This window comes from Loa loa (assembly GCF_000183805.2).
Source record: "Loa loa unplaced genomic scaffold supercont3.272, whole genome shotgun sequence".
NCBI lineage: Eukaryota > Metazoa > Nematoda > Chromadorea > Rhabditida > Onchocercidae > Loa > Loa loa.
In genome coordinates, this window is record NW_018108452.1 from 27,590 (window position 1) to 52,433 (window position 24,844).

Sequence of the window (24,844 nt, forward strand, 5' to 3'; positions counted from 1 at the left end):
AAGTAAAGAAAGAAAGAAAGAAAGAAGAAAGAAAGAAGAAAGAAAGAAAGAAAGAAAGAAAGAAAGAAAGGAAGAAAGAAAGAAAGAATTGCATACAAATGGTGAACTAATTAACTAATTATCTATGATGATTTGACATTCATCATTCTAAATTATGCTCTAATTTCTAATTTTGGTTTAGTCAAAATTTTCACTGCTGAAGCATTGGAATCGTTTCTCTCTAGGTTTGCTGCCATTCTCAACATCTTAATTATTCGAACTACCTGTCCAAGCTTAGACACCAAACAATACAAACAGTAAAGGAGACAACAAAGAATAATGGCAGGTGCTAGTAATATGTAACAATCTATCTCATATTCATTATCACGATTATCAAAATGATCGCAAATCAATTCTATTTCACCATCTAGTAGACAGAAATCAATAACTGTTTTCGGAAGCATATCCGAAAAGAATCCTGCTATTATTTGTTGTTCGTCCGCTACTGCATCGATCACAAATTCTGTCCAATCATTCCGAAATCGAACACGAAGTTCGGTTGTATTCAATGGAAGTTTTCCGGACCATGTCATCTGCGTTATTATTGAATTAATTGAATGCATTTGTAGTTGAAGAGGAGGAATATCCACCGAAATTTTTGCTTCGAATAAACCTGTTTCAGAAGAATATGCTAAACATCGATAGGTATCGAATTGATTCCGATTGATTTTTTCAAACATTAAGAATTGTCTTTTCAAAGTTTCAGTATTTGTTGAATCGCGCCATTGAATGATTGATTGTGAATGATCGACTGTGTCACAGGTCACAACCAATCTCTGTCGTTCCATGGCAGTACATGTAGACGATAAATCAATTCTCCTTGGTGGACATTTTCTCACGATTCCAGAATTATACAAATTTTGGTATCCTTTCCTGTCTAATAAAATGTGTTTGAAGTGTTGAAGCCATGTTAAATTGCAATCACAAAGTAATGGATTCCCGTATAGGGTCAAATGCTGTAGAGATGGCAATTTTAGTTGCATACTGAGGTCATGCAATCTTGACAGATTACAGTGATGAAGGTGAATTAGCACAAGTGATGGGAGTAGTCGAAATGCACCGTAATAAACCTGCGCCAGTTCCGGATTATCGTTTAGGTAAAGTTTCTGCAGCTTGGGAAGATTCTGGAACGAGTTTTCTTCTATTATCGCTATTTTATTATCTGCAAATGGTAAATTATCAGGAAGCAACTTGAGCTAGAACACCTGATCAAACCGGAACACCGTCTCACAAAAATTATAACTGAAACTTTCCAAAGATTTGTCGCAAAAACTTGCGATTAAGTGAGGATAATTAAAGGGTATAGTCTCAATTAGAAGTCTCAAGAAAAGCAAGAAGATTGGTGGACAAAGCTTAATGGATGCCACCCGCCTTCACCGGAAGGGTCAGCAATTCAAGCTCATAATATCCAGTTCTGGTCATCCATAAAAAAATTACTAACTTGGAACACGCCTCATTGGATTAGGAAGGATATTCAAATTAGCCTCTTTCAAAAAAGAAAAAAGTTTCGATCAAATAAACTTACTGGATAAATCGATCTCCTGGATGGCGAGAAGGTTAGCGAAATCATTACTTCTAATCGTCGTAATAAGCGTTGAACTGAGATTTAACTTAATCAATGTCGATGCGACTACACGTAAAACTTTCTGTGGTACTTCGATGAGAGGGTTCTGAGCCAAATTCAAATTTTTTAGTTTGATCAGTAACATTGGTTGTATGTAGGATATTCTGTTGTTAGCAAGTGAAAGTGTTTGCAGATTTGAGGAATTGAGCAATTCCGGGAGAATATCTTCGATTAAGTTATCATCCAAATAGAGCTCTTTCAGATCAGGAATATGCAGCAGTAGTGGCAACGTTTTCAGCTTATTTCCGCCAAGATCAATTTTTTGGAGAGAAAATAAATTTTTGAAAGCAACTTTGGAAATTTGACTAATCTGGTTATGCGACAAATTTAATTCTTCCAGATATTTTAAAGGTGCCAGAATTTTATCCGGAATACTACATATCCTATTATGCCCCAAATTCAACCGTTTCAGGCGACAAAAATCGTCGAGATTCGGGACCTCTTCCATCTTGTTGTGTGAAATGTCCAATTCTATCACTTTCGAAATCATTAATTCATAACTATCCGAAACAAATCTGGTAGGATAGGAATGCGAATTGTTGCGAATCATTTCGAACGGAAGAAATTGTTCCAGCATGGAATTTGAACAGTTCATTTGATGGACATTCTGCAGCACATAACAATGGCATTGCTTCGGACAAGGAGTGTTACTCAAACAGGATGAGCAAAATATTGATAGACAGAAGAAAGCTACAAGACTGGGAAATCTCATTGCTTCTCTCGATGATCAGCTCTGAAGAATTGATTAATCGAATTAGGAATTGAATTGCTATGGATCAGTATAGTAGATGTGGTAAATAGAACAACAAATTGGTATGAGTAAATAAAATAAGTATGAAAACAAAACGATGACCATGAGAAGAAATAATGCAAAAGATCAAAGGTCAACTCTTCCTTTACCCGCCTCCATCAATAACTGCAAATCTATTATGAACTTAACTTCAAACTCTACTCTTCCTGTTTGTTGTCCTTCGCCCTGACCTCTAACCCCCTTTAGATTTTATCCATTTTTATTTTTAAATATTAGCAAGAAAGATTTTGCAACTTCCCAAAGTTTTTTGTAAAGTTGAACTTCTAAAGAATTTTTCTCTTTTAGGTTCTTTGAAGTAATTCTTGAAGTAACCTCTCGAGTTTTTCACTCGATTCACTGTCAGACCCTAAAGTTCAAACTGAAAATTTACAATTTGTAATTTTAACCTTTCAATTGATTTCTTCACTCTGACATCCCATAGAAACTCTTTGATCGTTTTCAAATAAACTAAAAATCAATGGGTCATTCCTTTCACAAAGCCATTTTAGATCGGAATTTAACAAAAGTTCAGTTCAAAGCGCTTTCTTCCACTTTCAAACAGCGCGCCTTTTTCAAGACACTTTCAAACTTCCCATCGGCTCATTATAGTATAGCGATATTCCTCAACATAACTGCGTGGTTACGGTAGCGCGTTTAGGATCAAGCAACGGGAGTGTTCTATTAGTAGTTTCAGTTATTTCTGGGGGGTGACTCGTTTTACGTTTGCATTATAATTGGTCAAGTGTGGCAATTTCGTGGCATCCTTACATATACTAGTATTAGTAGTACCGTACACGTAGGGACGTAATCTGAAATCGACGTGACCCTGAAATCGATGCAAACAGAGCAACAATCATCTGAGACTGCGTGTTCTTCCTAAAAATTAATTCTCGTTGCTTCGAACAACATACCACTCGGAGATATCTGCTTCTCCTGTAATTGCGTCAATTATACGCACGCACGCACGCACATACATAACGCACAACTCTGCATTGCGCGTTTATTGGATATGTAAGTAATTCTCGTTGTTTTATTTATTTCCTTCTCGCTTATTGTTATTTTAGCGATGATTGGAATGTAAGAAAAGGATTTTTATGTGGGACAAAATGTGTACTTTTATGGACTAAGCTGAATAGATGCAGGATTTCTGTTCGGTCTTTTTTTTTTGGCTTTCGATTCAAGTATTAGTGAGCGCAACAAACTGACATCATACTTGGCATTACTAGTACTGTGATAAATCCTTAGCGGTAAGCAAGTTGGGTGATAAGAGCGATTGCGATTGACGTATGATTCAAGTGATAATACACTAGGTATCATTAGCAGGGTTTATGCACAGGTCGCTAAATAGTTACTGAAAATTTGGCCTGTTGACTTGCGAAGTGAGTGAATTGGTGGCGCTATGCAACAGTGCATCAGTTGTCACGCTGTAATTGGGCTCAATAAGATGAATCATATATTTCAGTCCACCAAGCATCATTTCCCTTTCCGTTGTGAAAAGTTACTTGACATTGCATCATTCACATTCAAAGTAATTGGAATTTGTGGGATTTTAATTTGTTAATTTAAAATCAATGTGCTTGATGAAGAATAAGGATAGTGATAGATAATGTTATTTAGGTTATAGTAACTCTTATACTTCAGTATAATGTGACGTTGATGAATGATGAAGTTTTTGCAACGATTATTTGACAAAGATAAGCATTATAGAAAATGAAATCTGTTAGCTGTCATAATCAACTGTGTAAGTTTAGTTGATAATTAGAATGTATCAGTATTGATCGTTTGATTAGATGTTTGAAGTACTTCTTCCTAATGAAATATATGAGGATAGAAGTTCGAATCATCATCACACTTCAATGATGTGTTATTTATAGCTTATCCCGTCTTAAGAAATCTTCTACTTTCTTGAATATCTTATCTATTTCATTAGGATATATGACTTGCTTCTGATATCTAACATATATGTGTGCCTTTGTAATGTGCGTTTGAAAGAATGCCAGATTGATATTTGTTGGTCGATTGACGGAAGGTATTTGTTTGCCGTTCGGAAATTCGTATGTATATCATTACAGAAAATTTATTGTTTTGTATTTGTATTTACCGTAAAACCACGATTGAAACTATTTTGCAGTGTACCATCTCCCGTAGGCTATGGCAGAACACGAACACGATCACGATTTTCATACGGGCGATGCTGGTGCTGCTACAACATATCCGAAGCAGTGCTCTGCTCTTCGCAAGAATGAGAATGTTATGCTCAAAGGGCGTCCGTGCAAGGTACTTTATAGCTTTTCGATTTAAATAGTTATATCGGCTGATGGTGTTAACTGAATCAGATAAACAAGAAGGTATTGTAATGTGCATGGGAAATTTCATAAATTCCGCCACCCATTCATTGACAGCAGTCAGTTGAGACTTTTCCTGATGGAAAATATTTCGATATTTTGCAGTCCAACCAAGATTTTCTTTAAATGTTTTAAAGGCAATAAACCTTATATATTTTTTTTTATAAAAGTAGGTTGATCCTTTGCAACAGAAGACGTGGAGAAAGAGTAGTTGTAAATTATCAGAGTAAGGTATTTCAGATCTGCTGAAATAATCTCTGCCTGACTTTTCCGCTTATAAATGACTAGATTTCATAGTGGAAGTGCGAGAAATAAGAAACCGAAGGAGTCAAATAAGTGATGTTAACATTTGATAGCCGGATTCGGATTATCACTGGTAATGTTAGTTTGTAATCTATAATGTCAGCTTAGATAAAGCTGAAATATTTTAGGTTGTGGAAATGAGTACTTCCAAAACTGGTAAGCACGGTCATGCCAAAGTCCATCTTGTTGGTTTGGATATCTTTACTGGTAAGAAGTTGGAAGATATTTGTCCATCCACTCACAATATGGATGTTCCTGTAGTGAAACGTAAAGAATATCAGGTTTGTTAATGATTCCTTCAAAATAACAGAATTGATAACTTTTTGTTGCATCAAATTAGGACATTTGCGTAGTTAATGAAGAATGATTGGAAGCAATTTCAATATGAAATGTGAAAATGACGTTTAAGGGTGGAAATATTAGGATTGTAGGGAATGAACAATTTCAAACGACAGGTTTGTTCTTCTTAATTCTACTAAATTGCAATTGCAGCTCTTGTCAATAAATGACGACGGTTACGTCAGCTTAATGGATCTAGATACGTGTGAAACAAAGGATGACTTGAAGTTACCTGAGGGTGACCTGGGAGATCAGATCAAACAGGCATATGAAAAAGACGAAAATGGGATATTGGTAAGTTTTGGCGTTTGCACTTACTGATCAGATGAATATGTGTATAGCAGATCATTCAAAATTAGGGAGCTCTCTTGAGAGTACCGGAAAAATGTTCGTATATGTAATGTCTCGTAAGTAAAAAAAAAAAAAAAATTTTTTACTGTAAAACATAACATATCACACCTATCAATTTTTAGTGTCTCGTTGTTGCTGCATGTGGTGAGGAGGCTATACTCGGTTTTAAGAATATGCCGAACAAGGAAGAAAAATGAGGCCTTTGGTGGTCGGTGCTCAGAATTACCCCTGATGTTGTTTGGTTTGAGGACAATCATCGAATGTTACGTTTCGCTTTTTTTTTGGAAGGAGGAATATACGTCACATTGACTTGTTCCCATTACCTGTCGTTGGTTAAATTTTTGTAGTGTCACTCCGTCGTACTTGGTATTAAAACTGTATTTCTTTGTTACTGTAATCATTTATTAGTTGTTCGTGTTTACTACTGGGGTTATGTGTACTCTTGCTATACAATCATCGTCACATAATTCTTTTGTGACGTTCTTGAATTTTTTGAATTCTTAACCCCAACAGAGGCGCGCGGACAGACCTTTTCCTCGCTCTTCTTTTCTGCTTTCAAATTATATTACTACTTGGCAGTTTTTTTTCTTAAAAGTTGTTTTGTTGAATAAACTATTTAAAAAACTTTTATTTCTTCGGTGAAATTAGTCTTATAGGTTATCTCACAAAAATTGAGATTGAGGGAATCAAATTCAAGAAAGTTTAAAGGATACCTGTGATATCCTACAATGGTTCTCTGCTACGAATTCGCCTGTGTGATAAGGTATGTCGTTAGTTGAATTTGTTTCTGAAAAGCGAATCGAGAACACATATCCGACCGTTTTATGCGATTTCCTTCTGAACTCTGAGGTGCTTGATCTCATATGCCTTGAGAATGAGCACGATGTTATGTCATGAGCTTACCCTGATAGTTGCTATGAAACTTTTAAATCGATTGAAATATTAATGGCAACCACGATCTCTGAGGAACGGTTGGAGGGGTGGTACTTTATTTCATAAAAAGTATAATTATAAATCTAAAAGATTCCCCATAAGCAGCATCACGCTTGGAAGTACTGACAAAAACAATGCGGTTGACTTCGTCTCTATTTCATTTGCATTAGTTGTTGGTGTTAATTGTTAATGTGCTAACAATCCCGAGATTAAATCTACATCCAGAACTCATCCTGGTATAGGAAAGACTCAAATTGATAGCTTTATCACAAAAAACTGCAAAATTCCCACTGTCACTGATTCCTGATTGGTGACGATGATGCCGACAGGAAAAGAGTTTAAACCTATGTGAACTTGCAGATACTGGATCTGCAACAACACATATGCAGTGCAATGATGTCGATTCTATTGCATCGATTTGAATGAAAATATTTCGGCTAGTCTTTCGGAATTATAAAAGAGCATCGCCAACGATGTCTGTAAGAAGTTGCGCAGATATGTCATATACATTAGAATCTTGGCAAAGAGCTGGTGTCCATTAAGAATGCTTGTACATCTGATGTCACTAACATGGGGTTGTACGTCAACATGGTGATTCCAAGTCTCACTGTTCACTGAAGATATGAGAGATGATAATTTTATTGCTGTCCTTCGTTGGTTAGGTTGACAGAATATTTACGTTAAACTCAGCTTGCTGAAACAATATTTCGAATTTTATTAGCTTTGCAGCTATTACAGGATGTAAAAATCATGCCTGTGCGACTTGTTTCCATTAAGAACCTTTCCAATTATCTGTCAAACATTTTGTTGAGCGACTAATTTATTATTCGCTAACTGCCATTAGCCTTAAGAAAAAAGCTATTGTGATGATACATTTATCAAGCGTTGGCAGAAAGAAGACACCACTTTTGTTATATTTAAAAGAGAGAACATTTGAAAATTAAGTTCCCATCAAATTTAAAAAGCAGTAAGTCAATAACGTAGAATAATTTTTATATGAAAAGGAAACCAAAAGCATAAATGATGATACTCCATTGTTTCTCCACCTCAGAATATAACGCATCATTTTCTCAGAGATACCGCATTGAACAACCTTGACCCTTTGGGAAGATGATTCGTCATCCTCTTTCACTTTTTTCATTGTGCATCACAAAATATTCAAAATTTAGGGGGAGATTAGCAATTCCGAAATAAACATGAACTTTACCAACAAGTTTTTTCCAATACTGCTGGCTAATTAAAAGAAGCTTCGGAACAAAACTGGAAGGACAATGACCAGTTATGGTTCCAAAATTTCAGAACTTATAGTGTTGAAATTCGTTATCACTCTTTCTAGCATTAGCTATCGCCAGTAACACTTTGCTTTTATAAAATAGTACTTTTTGTAGCTTTCTTTTTACTCTGAATGCTTAAAAACAGAACAAATATTTTAAGCAGCCTAGCTGTTTGGCTCCAAAATCCATCTTGAAACATATGATTCCCTGATTATCGTATATTCAGCGAGTCCTTGAATTTAAAAATCTGCGAATCCATGCTCAATCAATGAGATAGGTGCTACTTTCACAAAATCGATGATGGGATAAGATTGCTGCATGCAATGATCACGCCTTATCTTACTTGCATACCAGTGCATTTCACTTGAGCATTTTTCATGAATACTTTCAATTACATCAATATCATCATCTTATGTGATATCTGAAATGACTACAAATCTTTCACCTATCAGTGCTACCGAAACCTTCAATCATCAGATGAAACCGACTGAAAAAGTCTTAATAGATGGAAAATATTTTCGAATTCCACATATCTGTAATGCTTACAAATTACCATATTTATCAAAAGCATCAACCACCATCGAAATAAGCAATGAGTTGTGCGTCTCATCATCTTGACAAAAAATCCGATGTCATCCATTTCTTCCTATATTGATACTTCGATTGTTTCGTTGAATAAAAGCTGTCACAAGATATTCCGATCACTTTTACGTTACTTGTGAAATTGATAGCCTGAATTCTTAGGAAAAAAAGGTAGGATGCATGAGAAAATCAATAAATGATACCTTTGATAAAATGATCAGAAGCTTACAACAAATTACATTTCGGGAGAAACTATCTGTTTTCGGAGCACTAATATTCTCACATCCAAAAAATTGCGCAATCATTGCAGTATGATTTCAGATGTTTAGCAATGTATAGGAACATGATAAATTTCGCGAAAAGCCGAATGCATAATTGAACTATTCTATGTGAAATTGAAATCATACGTCATAATATAGTTCTGTCACACTGCATTTATATAAATGGTTCTCAATCGATGACCCGTGAACCACAGATGATCCAGGGGAATGAAAATGGGTCTGCAAGAACTATTAAAAATTATATTCCTTCTTTTTTATATTATAATATTATTCTAAGTCTAACCAAAAATGTTAAGAGTTTTGATTGTTTATTTTTAAATTAACAGAATTTATTATTCCTGAACTTTGTGGTTCATGCTAGAGCTAAAGTGAACTGATTAAGAAAAGTTTGGAATCACTGCTTTGTACAATTATCACCCAACTCTTCATCATAACAAGCTAAGATAATATGCGATAAACTTGACTCATTATCAATGTCTGGCTCAGGTATGATAACGAATGACACAAAAGCGGAAATTTGCAAAGTATCTTTTGGTCACATGCCGCTTTTACTTATGCGTCAGCGAACAATTCACTAGAAGCACTTTCTTCCAGCTATCCACACAGGCAAATCTAACCAGAAAACCGTGTCGTCATTGTCACCTAGCGAGATTGCCTCCTATTGTTTTGTATTTTTTATTCGAATCAATGACGAAAGGAAGGAGCACAGCAAGTTCTAGGGATAACAGCGGGGAAGTGATAAAGGTCCCGCAGTTAGCGGTGATTGATAACTCTCTTCGGGTAGCATAAGTTTTGTCATTTGTCTTTCGGAAGATATTCCGAAATGATCAGTAATGAAGCTTAACTATCAGCAAGCGCTTTATTTATTTGCTCTAATATTTATTACTGGTTGTCTACTTATTACATTGTTTACATATTCTATTGATACAATTGACTTGTTAGCATATTAGTTCATTTCTTGGTACACACTCATTGAAGTAATTTATTTGTGCAATTACTCACTTATTAACAATGAATATGGATGTGTATAGCTAAAGATATCATTTTATATTCTAATTACTTTCAGTAGAATGATTAATTAACTGACTTCAGTTTAGAACGGAAATCGATTGATGGTTACATTATTCTGGATGAAGATCAATTTAGGATTTCATCATTTAAAATGAATTATAAGGCGTTTTGATGCGAATTGATTGTGCCGACAATAAGTTTACTTCTTTTTTATAGAATATATATATAGATATGGAAACCGAAGCAAGCAGTTCGGATGGTTCAACAACAAGTGTAAGTGTTAAAACTGAGGTGAATTTATACTTTAGGATCAATAACAGAAGATCAGAAACCGTATCAAATATATAATCACCATTGAGGCTAATATTTTCATACCAACTGATTTCAGCCAACATTACCGGTAGTAGTCCCTTATGAAGTGAATTCGATGATACTTTGTAGCCATACCGATAATCTTTTTTATGAAGCCAAAATAATCGCTGTAAAAGTGCAAGCAAATGGCGACTACGTGTATACCGTACATTATCAGGTTGTTGTTTAGCTTTTTACAGAAAAACGAAAGTACATATTTCGGAAAGGGAAAAGAATTGTAGACAAAGTAATGAAAAGCATCACTGTGATCAATGGATCTTATTATTAGGGATGGAGTAAACGATACGATGAAAATATCCCGCACAGCAGGTCTGCATCACGTTTCCGTCCATTTACACCGGAAAATATTGAACTTGCAAAGGTAATACTGGGATTATTGCTGAAGCATTTGAATTAGTTTCTACAAATCAAAAATTCCACTCCGGAAATGTGAATAAGTAAATGAACGATTGAATAATGGCAATTATATATAATCTATATCTTGAAAGATTTTAATGAGTTTGGAATATATTGCATCGAATTTTTAGTTAATTAGTTTTACGACAAATGGTAGTATATTTTTAGGCGTTAAAGTGTAAATTTGGGTTAGAAGGGAATAGATTAGGGAGTTATTTGTCGTTTCATGTCATTGGCGCAGATGTTTAATATCAGAATACTGATCTGAAAATATTAAATGTTTGCATGGGATTGTAATTGTAGATTGAAATGAAGGAGGCGAAAGCTCGAGCTGCTGAGTTGGTAAAAAAAAGAAACCACAAAAGCCAGAAATTCGGCGTGGGCGTTCAGGCGTACAGTTATCAGAGTCGTCTTCCAGTAAGGGAATTTTTAATGTTATTATTACCGCTGTCAGTTATGTTGAAATTTTCCCTTTTCCGCTGATATTTGTTGCGATTGTAACGGATCATGAAAGTACATTTTTTCAGGAATGTTAACCTCTCAGATTTTGTGCTGCTCAGAACGGTTTATTGTTTATGATTTACTTACTTTTTCTTTTTAAATGAATCACTAATATGCATAAATCACACCGTTTTCTAGGTACACCTCGGGATGTGAAACCACTGATCAATCACAGTTTCAGGGGTAGTTCAGCGGAAGGTTTATCGAGAAGTCCATCCACAAGTGAGGTTGGAAAAAAAAGAACTTTTTGACAACATTCTGTTTCGAATTTCTTAGTCAGCTGACCAATCAACTAATTTTCTAACAAGATAATGAGATATTTTTTAGAAATTTCTTTAGGCAGTATCAGTTCCTGAAAAGTTGAAAGCTCTGCTAGAAAATGATCATCGTTTAGTTGAAAACGAGCTGAAGTTACCGCGTTTACCTTGCCGCTCGACTGTTTCAAAAATTATGAAAGAGGTGAAATGTTAAGCGTTACTTCTTTAGTAATTTTACTAACCAAAATCATTAATTTTTGAAGAGACCCAGAGGAAATTAAAGTTACTTTTGATAAAGTTAAATTAAAATTGGCTTCCAGAAACCTAACAGTTTGAATGTTGCAGTTCCGTTTGTTTTTTGACAAAATTCTTTTAACACGGCCAAAATTTCTAAGGAAACGGGTTAAGATTAAGGGGAAAATTATGTCAATTGCTGTGCATCATTTGCCCGTCCACTGCAGTATGTTATGCACGTACGCAAGCTGGATGCCGTGTGCTCAGAAGTTAAAGTGCATAAAGGACGAGCACGTTATTGGAAGGGTGTCGTGGCGGCGTTAGATGAATGTGCAGATAACATGAAAGTAAGCGCTTATGTAATATATTTCTAAAGCTAAATCAAGTTATCGATTAGATTCAAAGTTCTACGAATTAACAGGAAGATAAAGGTACTATTTAACATTACTGCTTGCGTAAAAAGTAAAGATGCTGCTTTCTGTGAAGATCAACATTTCTGGTTCACTGTCGAGTATTCTGCCTGAATGTAAATGTATGTCATTGAAGAATTGCGTGACTTCTTACGCACTTTCTAGTTTTCATAAGTTTTTTTTGCCCTAAAAAATCAACTGTTTTGGGTTATTACTTTTTATGCCTCATTTTCAGAGCTTAATGTTTTAGAGTTTTTTCGATCTGGTTATAGCATCTGACATATTGTACCCAAACGAAAAGTTGCGTCACAAGGATTTGACTGAGGGAACTTCACGAGTCATTCATTTGTACAGTATAACAGGTAGACGAGCGGTTATTACATATACTTTTGTAGTTTAAAGACCATTATATTTTAGAGAGTTGCTTTCTGTTTAATAACTTTTTGACGCCAAATCTCGAAATTTAATGTTTTTAATGAATTTCAGATCTCTTGAATGAACCAAAGAAAGGACTTCGTGCATCGGAATACTATGGATTTATTTATTTGCTTCGACTACTCATTAGGTTTCCAGAAATGATTGAGTGAGTTATCGGAATTATTTAATACAAACTCTCATTTCCTTAGAAGAATAAGATTTCCCCCCGCAACCCTGGATACCTATTTCTGGTTGATCTTAATTCATTCTAGGTTTATGCTATGCGACAGTGATTCGAAAGAGATTTTAACTGTTTTTGTCCAGTCATTTGTTCGTTATTTGGGGAGCAATTCCGAGAAATTTTTCGATCCAGAGCTGGACTATGAAACCGTCACTGAAGAATACAAGCTGCGTATCATGCAGAGCTCTAAAATTTAGCTGCGGTTTTATTGGTACAAATTGTTATATATTCTCAGCAAGTAATTGCAGATTGTAAACATTTTTTTGATTCCCATATCCTTTTGAAATAGAATTCTTCTGCGACTGCTTGTCGTATGTTCATACCGGTAATGATGTCAAGCAGTAAGGAATATTGGTTAATGGATGGTGGGATTAGGGTGATGTGTTACCAACTGGTCATTTAACTGCATGCATTACATCAGCTTAACTATAGGGCCTACACTTTTCCAAACACGAGAGGGAATAAATTATGGGAATATCTCTTAGGGATGAATAGCGACGACCATTCAAAGATTAATATTTCATAACCTTTCAAGATTCAAATTCGAAAAGTGTTTTACAACTCAACACTTGTAAATCCCCACTGAAAAGCTTGTTTTTGTTTTTAACTGTCCAGATTTCTTTTCAATGTTTTTAGGGACGTTTTACATTCATTAAATTAATTTAACACTTAGATGCTATGGCAGTACCTTATATATCCGTGTTGTCTTCGCATATGTTCACATGTTTTTTTTGGATATATTTATACTACCAACACTTTTGTATAAAACATACGAACAAAGTCAGTAAAACTCAACAAGACTCATAAAAAGTGTTCAAAAAGCCAGTGCAATAATGCATCCTATTCATTAGATGTATTTCTCTCAAGAGACTTTGCTCGGAATATGTCGCTCTTCGCGGATCTAGAAAAAAAGTTACAGGTGTGGAACATGCGAAGATTTTGTTCTAACAAGTGTGCTTCAGTGCTTTGCTTTTGATCAGTTAACTTCGTATATGCATCTCGTAACATAATGTAACAGATCTCACGTAAATTTTTTAGTCTTCTTGATAACGAATACGTAAGGAAATCGGCCGAGCCCGAGTTTCATCAGCGATAAGAAGTTCGTCACCGTTTATCAGACCAAGATCTATAAACAATTATTTGAGGTTAGGTAAGACTGTTAAAGCTCTACTTAAAAGAGTCTTTCTATGATAACATCAAATTTGTCTCGTGCAAAGTGTCTTATGTCTGTTGTAAATCTTTTGAACAGATGTCCTTAAACTATTTGGTCCCGAACTATATGGAATATAGACTTCAAATTCATTTTAACCGAACCAAAAAACTCGCCTTTCAAAGTTCTAGACAAATTGGCATTGCTTATATTAACCAGTTCAGGTAACAAATCGCTTTTCATATATAACTTCTCCTTTGCTGTTTGTACTGATGGATTACAAAGCTGGCTACAAAACAAACGAGTAGAGTGAGTTTTTTCATAAGGTCAAAGTTTTTTTCGTATTATTTCCCATTTGATCTTCGACTTCCTTCAAGCGCCAGAATGAGACGAAAGCAAGAGGCAAATCCTCTTAAATAAGGAGTCAACTTCACCAACTGATGCTGAAGTTTACTCTTCTCTTGCTAAGTATCACTGTCAATGGAAACAGAAAAAATATGAATTACTCAGGAACACTTACTATCTTTTTATAATTTCATCTAGCAAGTAGCGCAGTGTTTCCGTGGCAGGTACATCTAAGTATTGTGCCTGTTCACCACATACTAGGCAATCTAGCTAAAAAAAAATTTCTATTTGCATCAAGGGAAAAGTAAATATCAATAAAATTTTCATTAAAAGCAATTAATTTTAAAATTTACCAGTAAAATGTAATGAATAAACTGAAAGTTTGTCACCTACTGTCGGCTTTTAGCCAAATATGCACAGTGTATAAAAATCCGTTTTACCAGAAAATTTATCATTAATGAATATAAGCCCATGTAAGAATTACTGCCTTACTCTTTTCTCCAATTCGACAACTCCCATGAAAGCTCCGTCGATGTTGGTAAAATTGAGGTAATTTTGCATCGGACAGGAAATGCTGTAAAAAAAAAAAACAACGAAGAAAAACCGTTAAGAACAGCTCGAAAGCATTAGTGAAAATTTTTCAAATTGAGGAACTTACTTCGAAGCTAATTTCAAAGCCTCCAGTGCGCATGATGCTGAAATATCTGATGTTTTCAATATACTTATAAACATCATGTATACAGGTGATGGATGCAAATAATGGTCTACATAAACATTACTATATGCAAGTAATCACTTGTAAAAATCACTGCTTATAGATATACTTCACTGTAAGTAGAGGGGGAGGAACTCACGATACATATAAAAAAAAAAGAGAAAAAACGACATTACCAGCAATAACAGCATTGGTGGAGGCTACCGCAGGGATTATTCGTTTCAGGACACCTTTTGTGAGCCTTAAATCAACCCCCTTGATATTGTATTTATTAGCTCTATTTAAAGCAGCTTTAAACACCCATTCCACATGTTCCATATTATCAGTATCCATCGCTTCACCTGAATACGATACTCTTAATACTCTTAACCTACATTCTCCATATACGTCATTTATTTCGTGCAATTTTTGAGATAATGGTAGCATCCAAAGTGAAGTGCCATATTTAGGTCACAAATAAATGAAGATACTACTTTGTACCAAGAATCGGAACATGAAGCTATCAAAGCAAACCACTGAAGGGTTTATCTGTATCCCACTGTATTACTTTCACATATTCGATGCAATGTTCAGGAAGCCGAGGAGTGTTTGCTATCGTACACATAGGAAAAGTGTTCTGTAAATAAGGAATGCAAGAATACGGTGCTCACAAGCAGAATGATAGCTATAAATGGATTTGAATTTCAATTAAATAGCACATACAGATCAGTTATGTGCAAGACAATGAGTATTATAGCAATAAATCTGACTGCAATAAATCTAAATTATAATGAATTTCTAACCTGTGGTGGGTACAGATCAACAGTACATTCGATGCAAGCAGTCATCGTCGGCAATATTACTCGAGCATTGCCCTTAAATCCTTCTGTGCCACCATCAATTAAAGGTATGATACCTGTTGGACTGCAATCCGAATCGAATTCCACTAAGCTCACCTATTTTTAATTAAGTTATGAAGTAGATGCTATAACGATGATAAAACAAATGGGTTATTCAGAATGAACTCTTCACAATTTCAACTAAAATAATTTACCAGCATTCAATTATAAATTCAAGATCAGTTCCGTGAAATAAATGAGAAAATCCAACCAATTTAGCATTAAGCCATCTTCTTGCAACAACAGAATCCAAACCACAAATAATAATGTCGAACGATCGATAAAACTGGTCATCTTTATCCTGTATCTTACAGTTATGACTGCAAACAACTACTTTTTTTTTGGAAAAAATAATGAAACTATACTAGTATATTTCATAAACGAAATCTTAAATGCTCATGCTACTTCTAAATGTTTTGATATCACTGCTCTTTTTTCGATATCATATAACAACTCCTTGTTTCTAATAAAACATACGCGACTACAGAACAATCCGGGATTCGTTTTCGGATGAACGCTGCCGCGACCTTGGCTTTTGATTTACCAACATCAGTTTCACTGAAAATAAAGGGAATGAAGAAATATAATAGTAGATGAGAGACTAAAAAACTGTCAACAAACGAAATTACCGTCTTACTAGAACTTGGATTATACGTTAGTTTTGTTTCGAATTTGAAAGACCACAACAAAAAAATTTAGAACAAACCGAAAAAGAAACTGCCTATTCAGATTGGACAATTCGATCGTATCCATATCGATCACTTCGATTTTTCGAAAACCAGATAATGCCTGAACATATTCCATAATTTTATAACAAACGAAAAATTATCTGATTAATACAGTCCCATCAGTATGATGTGGCTATAGTTATCGACGGAAATACATACCAAATCTTTCAGTAGTTCACATCCCAATCCACCAGCTCCGACCACTAACACATGACAGTTCTGTACTGCTTCCAAATTCTAAAAGATAATATTTTAAATCATACACAGAAAATCTTCAAATGTTGATACGAAAAAACAGAAAACGTAATTTCACTGCACTAAAACAAGGTAACAGTGTAAAATTAGAGATGATAACCTTCACTCCTGGTTCGAAAGCTGGATGGGCAAAAGCTGATTTCCCATCGGTGAGACGTCTCAAGTCACGCCATCGTTCGTTTCGAAATTTATCAACTGATACTTCTTCCATCTAAAAGTATAGGTCCCAACAAAATGAAAGTGATAAAAAAATTTTTCGCTATGATCTCAAAACTTTTCCATCACTTCCATCTGTCGAAAACTGCTTCCACTCTATGATTCCTATCAATCTGTCGGAAAAAACGAAATATAGGGAAACTATTGAATATTAACGCTTTTTCCACAGTTATCATCGCTTTACTATCTTTTCATATCAGCCATGAATATGATGAATAATCAAGCTGGGAAATTATTTCAGCAATATAAACGGTACGCGTTCAAACTAAATAATTTCCTCTTTTGTTCCTTTTATCAGCACATATTATGGATTCCTTTGGATGGCTGCTCCTCAAGCTTATCTCTCTCGGCTTAACGGTAATTTGCAATTTATGTGATTCAGTTAAACGAACTACATATAGGTGCGGTATTACCGATCACGTTAAGGTTTCCTGTTCACTAATCTTCTCGATTGAATATTCACTTAGCATTTCTGTCGTAATTTATTAAAGAATTTACCTCACGGAGACAATATCTAAGAAAAATTTCCAATTTTTCTGGTGAATGATCGATAATTTGATGAGCAGATTTTAAATAAGAATTCGAGATGGTCTAGTAACTGCCGTAAGAAAAATATTCGTTTGTAAGCGAAGAAGGTAGCAAGTATCCCATGTAAAGTTGCGCCACATCATTGTGAGACGCTTATAACTTTTTCTGCAGATCGGAATAACCCGAGCATAACGTATATCCGTCCATAACAAACATTCTAGAAATAAATAGGGAAATGATGATGTCTTAGTACTTTGATGATTTCATATAATCGCAACTCGGTTTTGATGAGTATCAATAAATTGCAGAGTAATACATCGGGAAATTGGCTGTTTGTGATGGATGCCAAAAAAGAAAACCAATGGATGCAACAAACAATACCTCTATGGATTTGTAAATAAACAATATATTAATTTTCTTGTATAGAGGCTATTTTTATGAGAAGCCTCAGGTGTATTTAAAACCTAAATATTAAAAATTCGAAAAGAAATCTGGAATAATTCCTTGATCTCTCGCAGAGTAATGTGAAATATGGATCAATGTGTTTTCTTTTTAGCACCAGCTTATTCAAGACGTCATTGGGAACAACTGGCGGATCTATTACTTGAGGTTCAAAACAGAACACAAATTAAATTTCGGTCTTTTATCAAAGAACGAGATACTGATTATGTATCTGTGAAGATAACTACTTACGGTTGTTACGGACTTCTCGGATATGGAAAAGGTGGAGAAAGAGTAAGTCATATATCGTGCAAAGTTAGCTGTGGTTAAAATTGGAAAAGTTTTCAACTCATGAAATTTTGTTGCAGTAGAAGTATTGAGAGATAATGTAAGGTTTTCTATTTGACAAATTTCATGTACTGTTAAGGTATATTCAATAGATTTATATTCGTGATTTCTTTAATTGCAAAATTCCTTTCCATTTCTTTGTGCATTCTCGTTCACAAAACCAATTCATCTATTTCATCGTATTCAGCATTTTAATGAGATATGAATGTTTTCTTTAGTGGATCAATCTCTACGATGAATGTATCGAGTACAGCCACATTGTTCTGCGATCGATATATCAAATTCTTGGATTTCAAATGATTGCAATGAAAAAACCGGAAAGAAATATATTGTATTCTGGCTCTGACAGCAAAATTGATGTAAGTCACCCAAATATTTCATATTTCAGGAAAGTTCTCCATAGCTTTCTCCGTGTATGATACTGGTTGAGCTTTCAATGCAATATGCGACAGTATAGTATGGAAAATGATGGGGTGTTCGAAAGTGTGCCACGTTGTGCAAAAGTCATAACTGGCCAAAGCCATAAAAGAAACCTAACAAGGGAGAAAACCATCATAAATTCTTAGCGAGGAAACTACCACGAATTCTAAGCGAGAAATGCGAGGAACATGTCATCATTAAAATCATACTATGTCACCACTGAGAAGACAAATTCTTTCCAAGCCTTTTTGTTTTCTAGTCTGCTTGTAACAAAGTAAATTTGTAGTACCTTAAATTTGTGATATGGAACAAACTTATTGTGGATTCAAAAAAGATAAAAAAACAGACCGACGAGGATGAATGCATTGGAGCGGAAACTGCAACAAGTATGATGTCTCACCAACCGAATATGGAATTTGTAAGATTTTCTTCTTTCTATCTTTCTCTGAATGACAAATACAGTGTGTCACATTCACTGAAACTATGTCTTCCCGATTAGAATGACTCAAAGTCCTAATTACAGTTTTACTGGAGCAAAGTATACGAAAATCTTATTCATTCCTATCCTTATGTGGATAATCTACTCTTTGGATATGTATACAGAAGGACTAGAAATATAACCAACCATGATATCTTTCACATAAACAGAATTTACAAAAAGGTAACTTCGTTTAAATATATCGCGGGACTATTTATACTGGAAATTGAAGATTGTGGCACGGGTAACAAAGGTAGGACATCAATCTCCACTTATGCCCGCCAAATCCAACCCTGCCTCGAACTTACAAGTTGCCCATCTCCATCTCTCATCAATTCCAGGGAATGAGCGAGTTCTGTCATGAAAATATTTTGTCTCAGTCTACTGGTAATTGAATTGAAGTTTTTTTTTAATGTTATTTGCAAGGGAAGCAATTTACCAAGTGATGATAGGTCAAAGCTGGATATCGATTACTGTATGTAACCTATTATCTTTAGTCTTATCATCATTTACACGTGTCCTTATCACCTTTTATATCCATCCTCGTCTCTGTATTACCCTTGCAATCGTCTACTCTCACTTTTCAGTCTTTCCCTCTTACTTTTACTATCAATTCCAAATTTAGGCCAATAAAGATCCGAATTATCAACTGCACAATTTTGCAAATTCTTCAACGTATAGGGCTGAAAATTTTCAAAAAATGCCCAACGTTGTCATTGGTTTGGCTGATTTGTATTGTGAAGATAGCCTTGTTGATTGTGATTTTCTGCACAGATCTCGAGGTCATTGCAATTCATTTCAGGAATTCAGGTCTCATTTTTAGAAATACTTGCGAAAAAAGCTTGAGGTTTTTTTGCTATGGGATTTTTTTTCATAAATGATCAAGAAATATAAATGAAAATTCATTTTCCTTTCCGTTTTCTTCTGAGAAAATTTCATTACAGGTATGTATTTTGTGGTCGAAGGTATATATTATATTATAGGTATATATTATGTGCTCGGAGGTACATATTATATTACAGGTATATATTATGTGCTCGGACTTGTGGAATGTGCGGTATAAGCTTGCGATTGTATTACATCAGCACGCATCATCCATTTGTCTATGTTCAGGTTAATTTTCCGGATTTTCCCTTCAAATCGATTTCCTTTTGCTATCATATGTCTTGGATTTATGGGGTATTAACTCATCAGTGTATCACCAATACTGAAGTATTAGAGTACTTTTTATTATCGGAATGAGAGTGGCACTTAGTGTCTGAAGCAACTGATTGTCTCGTTTTCTCCCATCCTCCTATCCTTCCTGCGCACTTTTTCCTGAGTATTGTGGTTATACCACAAAAATTTCCCATTGTTTAATTGAAAGAATCTCACATCAGAAGCCACTGTTATTCCGATAATTAGCGAAGCTCTAAAAATCAAACCTGGAATCCGAAACGCAGATGAGCTATTAAAATAATTAGTAATTTCAGGAAAAAACAGAGCAGCAACTATCAGTATGCAGCGATGACCTGCAGGCTGCTCTAAACGGGACATGTAGTTATAACAATTTGCACAATTGTTTATTTCCCAGATTTCGGGAAAAATGTCGCAGAAGTTGTGGTTATTGTCCAGAACAAAGTCGAGTTAACTGCGAATTTGTAAGTCTTCCATAAAATCATTGCAACGAAATGAAATATATTGCGCTGAATTGATTCATGCAATTTTATATCTGTCGCAAATTTAATGTACTAACTTATTTTTCATTATTTGTATAACAGGTAACAGCTTTAAATGCAGAATATTTGTACGACCATCCGAATTATAATTATCGTTGCCAATACATTCGAGCCATCTCGAATAAAAAATGCGAGGCGGTACGGTCTATCCTTATTTTTGAGTTTCTTGTAGAAGATTAAATTTTGCTTCCTTTTGTCAATTTTAGGGGAGTTTTAAGCACAGTCTTCTTTTGGGAAAGAAATTCCTGTTTAAAGTGTTGCAATGAGTAATTACTGGTATTAAAGTCTTATATGGATTAATAAGAGGGAAACAAAAATTTTGACTGAATCAGGAGATAAGGAAATTGGATATTGAATGATTCATGGATTAATAAATCTTCTGATGATTCAGCAAGTTTAAGTAGAAAAGATAATAGATGATAAGGAAGCATTTGTTGCTTTGAGGTTACGAAACGTGTTACGACTAAACAAACAAACTTTGCGACATATTTTTAGGATGAAAAAGTTGCAATAAATCCGATTACGGATTGCATGCTATCTTGTGGCCATTACGCATGCTCTCAGGGTGATATAGAAGAAGATATGGGCCATAAGCAAGTTCCTGTGATGAAATTATATGTACCGCAAAAGGATTGGCAATTTGCGACTTTTGGATCGTTAAGTTTTGGTGAAACTAAGAATCCGTCATTGGATTAATTGAGATTAAACTTTGATCTAAGCGTAATTCCAATAAATTTAATTTCGTCAAAAGAAACATAAACCCTACACAATCCGTCCTACACAATCCATTTCTACCATTATCTTGCAAATACTTACTTCAGCTCGCTTTATAACGTATAAGCGTGGCAAAGCATAAAAGGGAAATACGTGTCGTGCGCGCATTTTATGCATTTCATCGTAATATATAAATATTGCTTCAACACTGAAACTCTTATTCGTTAATTTTGGCACTATTTTTTGCGGCTGTCAAGAAACAGGATTGCAAAGATTGGACTTTTTCTTGTTTGATACAGTAGTAAAATGTATACACAACCAAACGATGTCATCTTGTTGATCGTTGGAATAGTATTGCTAGCGGTTACCGTTTTCATACAGTGTGCAAGTGGAAAACGTACAAAGAGGATAAAAAATTTGGTATAGTATTTCTCAGTAGCATTGTTTTTCTTTCCATCAAAATATTCAGGTTGTTAAAGAAGGATTGCTCATTTATTCATCACATATAGTAAGCAATCTAATGATGAGAAAAAGCTCAGACTGTCATCTTCAACATTTTGGCATCTTCAATTATTGGTCATAGATGACTTCACCGGCAAGTCACCATCTGTGACCTATTGATTTAATTCATTTAGTTAGTTATATATGTTCCAGTCAAATACCAAATCAAACGTAACGCAAAGTTCCATATCCTCAAGTCAATCTCTGGAAAAAATCAGCAAACTGCCAAAAAACAAGTTGGAGGCAAGCGTCGAGAAATCATCGTCATTCCTATCCAAGGAAAAAGAATCAGTAAATCAAGTAATCAGTAACTATTAGTCTTTCCTCTTTCGGGTGGATCGATGCAGGTAACCAAAATAGCACTAGCTTTGAAGTAATTAAAAACGATTCAATTGAGCAGGAAAATTGTCATATTCTTGTTTATTTAGAAAAAATCAGTTAGCAGCCAAAGTGATCAGAAAAGCTTTCAATCGAGAAAATCAGATCAATCAAATGAGAAGGAATGGGAAAAAGGAAAGAATGATGATAATACATTTGCTAAGATACCTGAAAAGTCATCGCTCATTGTAATACCCATGATAACTGCTGAGAAATCGAAAAATACAGAAGGTGCTAAACTTGCAGATGTAAGCCGACAAATTTTGGAAGCACATTAAGCTATTTAAATTACTTTAATACTATAAACATCAATTGTTCAAAATCTTCATATCATATTATAGGAAAAGAGGAATGTATGTCTAACTGCAACCCAAACAAATCTGATATTCCTAACGGAAAACCATTTAACCGATCTCTTACAACTCCTGAATCATTCGCAAATTTCTTTTGGATAACAGCATATTCATTCATCCTGTCAAATTTTTTGAATCATATAAAAGACTCAAATCTCTGATTCTTCTTTTTTTTCTAAATTGCTCAAATTAAGAAGAAATACTTGGAAAATTTTGGCATCATTGAACTAAAGCAAAATTTTTAAATCAACTATTCAAAAAAATGATTCGTAGAAGTAAATTAGCTCAAGTCATTTGTATCATCAAAATTTTGAAAATGACAAATTTATCGGATCGACAAATCATCCCAATTAGCTAAACTAATTCAATCAGCTGTTTTAATTAACTGTGTTCCAGCTAGCTTTGTTTCAACTAACTACCTAAGCCTGAATTGCTCTAAATTCTTTGGTATAATTAATTTTGATCCCATCGAACAGAGAAAATACAATGATTTAAAACTTTTTAGGGAAAATCGATATCTAATGAGGAAACTGAAGGAGCAATGTTCAAAGAAAAAGAGGTTAGTTGATTTTTAATTTCCTTAAAAAAAAGAAAAGTCTATGAAATATTTTCCAGGCCATTGCTTTTGTTGTCTAAAACATTTCATTACTTGATTAAATTAATCATTTATTTTCAGCAAAATACTCAGGAAAATATTGGCTTAATGGATGAAAAAGGTGACGGCTTCTTTTTCAAAGACTTTCTGGAATATCTTGCAATTCCAAAAATTCCTGCCCGAAATTTTCTCATCACCGAAACTGGCTATTTATTATTAGTCAGAGAAAAACGATCAACAATGTTTTTGATAAAATATATGATATATAGAGGAACAACAGCTGACACTTGAACCCAAAAACCTTCGATGGAATGGTGAGGGAGGTTATCAGACAGTACAGCTGCGAAACATAACAGAAGACCGTTTGGCCGTTAAAGTATGGCAAATATTATTTGATTCCAAATATTAGAAGTAAAGATATTTGGAGAAAGGAAGTGAAGATATATCCGGAATATTAATTTCATTTTTGTTAATTCTTCCAATAAATTTCACCACATTTCGTTTAATTTAGGACGATTCCCAACAGTGTAAAAAGATGAATAGAAATTTAATGAAGGGACGAGTTTTAACGAAAGATATTCAAATGGTGCATCGTCATCTTTAGGCTAAATGTTCCGATAACCATTTGTACCGGGTGAATCCTGTATTTGGCTTCATTGATCCAGGCCAAGAATTAAAGGTGGATATTATACGGCGGAAAGCTGTACCAAAAGTGGATAAGATGATTTTCGTCAGTGTTCGCGTAAGTTCCATCTTTATTTTCATTTCTCATCGTTCAGTGATCAGTCTTACTTCTCATTCGTACCTTCCTTCTATTCAATTCGAATATTTTCAAAAGAAGACGAAAAGTTAAAATTTGAAATTTGAACAAATTGTTTGCTGCTAGTATATTTCATATTTCAGGCTAATAAGGATGACATTTTTCCCAAGCCATTATTCAAACGTTCAAAGGATAGTCAAAAGATGGCCATGTTACCATTGCTTATCACTCGGGTTATCTGATCGAATCAAATCAGATGGACTGAATTGAATTGGATCGGATTAGATCAAATTAGAATATCTCTTCTACTATATTTTCATCCTCTCACTATTACAATTGAATAAACTGCTTTCAATGCGTCCCACTCCCCATGCATTTGATAGAGGAAGATTGTTATTACCGAATGGTCGGTCTTTCAATGTTGCATTGTGGACTCAGACGCGCCGTACGGTTGTGCGTGCAGTACGCACTGCTTCTAGGGTTGACTGGTCAACGGTCAATATTGGGGATATTTGTATCCTTTTGGGGCCAAGGGTCAAGGGATTTGATGCTTGCGTCAATTCATCCTTGTACCCTTCATTTGCCTCTTCACTAGAATGCATGGTCTTTTTCACTGGCTGAGT

The 24,844-nt window shown here is 34.7% G+C and overlaps 7 protein-coding genes across 8 annotated transcripts; 5 read left to right on the plus strand and 2 right to left on the minus strand.

The window, feature by feature from the left end:
• Nucleotides 1-152: 152 nt before the first annotated feature.
• Nucleotides 153-2,375, minus strand: LOAG_01763 (immunoglobulin I-set domain-containing protein; the record flags this gene model as incomplete). Its single annotated transcript, XM_003137301.2, has 2 exons — nt 153-1,201; nt 1,565-2,375. 2 exons carry the CDS (start codon nt 2,373-2,375, stop codon nt 153-155), a joined length of 1,860 nt encoding a protein of 619 aa, XP_003137349.2.
• Nucleotides 2,376-3,086: 711 nt separating this feature from the next.
• Nucleotides 3,087-7,555, plus strand: LOAG_01764 (translation initiation factor eIF-5A). Its single transcript, XM_020445839.1, has 6 exons — nt 3,087-3,464; nt 4,585-4,730; nt 5,230-5,382; nt 5,594-5,734; nt 5,914-6,554; nt 7,085-7,555. The coding sequence occupies exons 2-5, from the start codon at nt 4,605-4,607 to the stop codon at nt 5,986-5,988; spliced, it is 495 nt and encodes a 164-aa protein (XP_020303745.1). The 5' UTR covers nt 3,087-3,464; nt 4,585-4,604; the 3' UTR covers nt 5,989-6,554; nt 7,085-7,555.
• A 2,548-nt stretch (nt 7,556-10,103) lies between these two features.
• Nucleotides 10,104-12,897, plus strand: LOAG_01765 (hypothetical protein; the record flags this gene model as incomplete). The annotated part of the gene is made up of 10 exons (XM_003137303.1): nt 10,104-10,145; nt 10,261-10,401; nt 10,513-10,605; nt 10,944-11,037; nt 11,280-11,368; nt 11,481-11,600; nt 11,860-11,979; nt 12,293-12,404; nt 12,529-12,625; nt 12,732-12,897. The coding sequence occupies 10 exons, from the start codon at nt 10,104-10,106 to the stop codon at nt 12,895-12,897; spliced, it is 1,074 nt and encodes a 357-aa protein (XP_003137351.1).
• A 484-nt stretch (nt 12,898-13,381) lies between these two features.
• On the minus strand, nt 13,382-19,206 carry LOAG_01766 (ectopic membrane ruffles in embryo protein 1). The gene is made up of 15 exons (XM_020445840.1): nt 19,073-19,206; nt 17,486-17,732; nt 16,872-16,982; nt 16,676-16,753; nt 16,495-16,577; nt 16,266-16,346; nt 16,000-16,108; nt 15,693-15,845; nt 15,424-15,526; nt 15,087-15,251; nt 14,854-14,890; nt 14,688-14,769; nt 14,371-14,465; nt 14,027-14,139; nt 13,382-13,826 (listed from the first exon to the last, which is right to left on the minus strand). Exons 3-15 carry the CDS (start codon nt 16,980-16,982, stop codon nt 13,735-13,737), a joined length of 1,302 nt encoding a protein of 433 aa, XP_020303746.1. The 5' UTR covers nt 17,486-17,732; nt 19,073-19,206; the 3' UTR covers nt 13,382-13,734.
• LOAG_18353 (hypothetical protein) lies at nt 18,047-19,566 on the plus strand (the record flags this gene model as incomplete). Its single annotated transcript, XM_020451015.1, has 4 exons — nt 18,047-18,250; nt 18,523-18,663; nt 19,011-19,142; nt 19,435-19,566. The coding sequence occupies 4 exons, from the start codon at nt 18,047-18,049 to the stop codon at nt 19,564-19,566; spliced, it is 609 nt and encodes a 202-aa protein (XP_020305238.1).
• A 256-nt stretch (nt 19,567-19,822) lies between these two features.
• On the plus strand, nt 19,823-21,666 carry LOAG_18354 (the record flags this gene model as incomplete). Of its 2 annotated transcripts, XM_003137305.2 has the most annotated exons (5): nt 19,823-20,012; nt 20,225-20,315; nt 20,675-20,842; nt 20,963-21,058; nt 21,416-21,616. In XM_003137305.2, the coding sequence occupies exons 1-5, from the start codon at nt 19,903-19,905 to the stop codon at nt 21,614-21,616; spliced, it is 666 nt and encodes a 221-aa protein (XP_003137353.2). In that variant the 5' UTR covers nt 19,823-19,902. The 2 variants fall into 2 exon arrangements, with proteins under 2 accessions (XP_003137353.2, XP_020305239.1); XM_020451016.1 differs by lacking the exon at nt 19,823-20,012 and having other exon boundaries at nt 20,202-20,315; nt 21,416-21,666.
• A 274-nt stretch (nt 21,667-21,940) lies between these two features.
• On the plus strand, nt 21,941-24,463 carry LOAG_01768 (MSP domain-containing protein; the record flags this gene model as incomplete). The annotated part of the gene is made up of 8 exons (XM_003137306.1): nt 21,941-22,054; nt 22,289-22,435; nt 22,564-22,761; nt 23,372-23,425; nt 23,543-23,582; nt 23,731-23,837; nt 24,066-24,203; nt 24,365-24,463. The coding sequence occupies 8 exons, from the start codon at nt 21,941-21,943 to the stop codon at nt 24,461-24,463; spliced, it is 897 nt and encodes a 298-aa protein (XP_003137354.1).
• Between the last annotated feature and the right edge of the window lie 381 nt (nt 24,464-24,844).

Coding starts and splice junctions, on each gene's coding strand:
- LOAG_01764 (XM_020445839.1), top strand. CDS start 4,605: ATGGCAGAACACGAACACGATCACGATTTTCATACGGGCGATGCTGGT. Junction 4,731..5,229: donor TCAAAGGGCGTCCGTGCAAG/GTACTTTATAGC, acceptor GAAATATTTTAG/GTTGTGGAAATGAGTACTTC. Junction 5,383..5,593: donor TGAAACGTAAAGAATATCAG/GTTTGTTAATGA, acceptor TTGCAATTGCAG/CTCTTGTCAATAAATGACGA.
- LOAG_01766 (XM_020445840.1), bottom strand. CDS start 16,982: ATGGAAGAAGTATCAGTTGATAAATTTCGAAACGAACGATGGCGTGAC. Junction 15,252..15,423: donor TACAGATAAACCCTTCAGTG/GTTTGCTTTGAT, acceptor TATCGTATTCAG/GTGAAGCGATGGATACTGAT. Junction 14,140..14,370: donor GATGAAATTATAAAAAGATA/GTAAGTGTTCCT, acceptor TTTGTTTTGTAG/CCAGCTTTGTAATCCATCAG.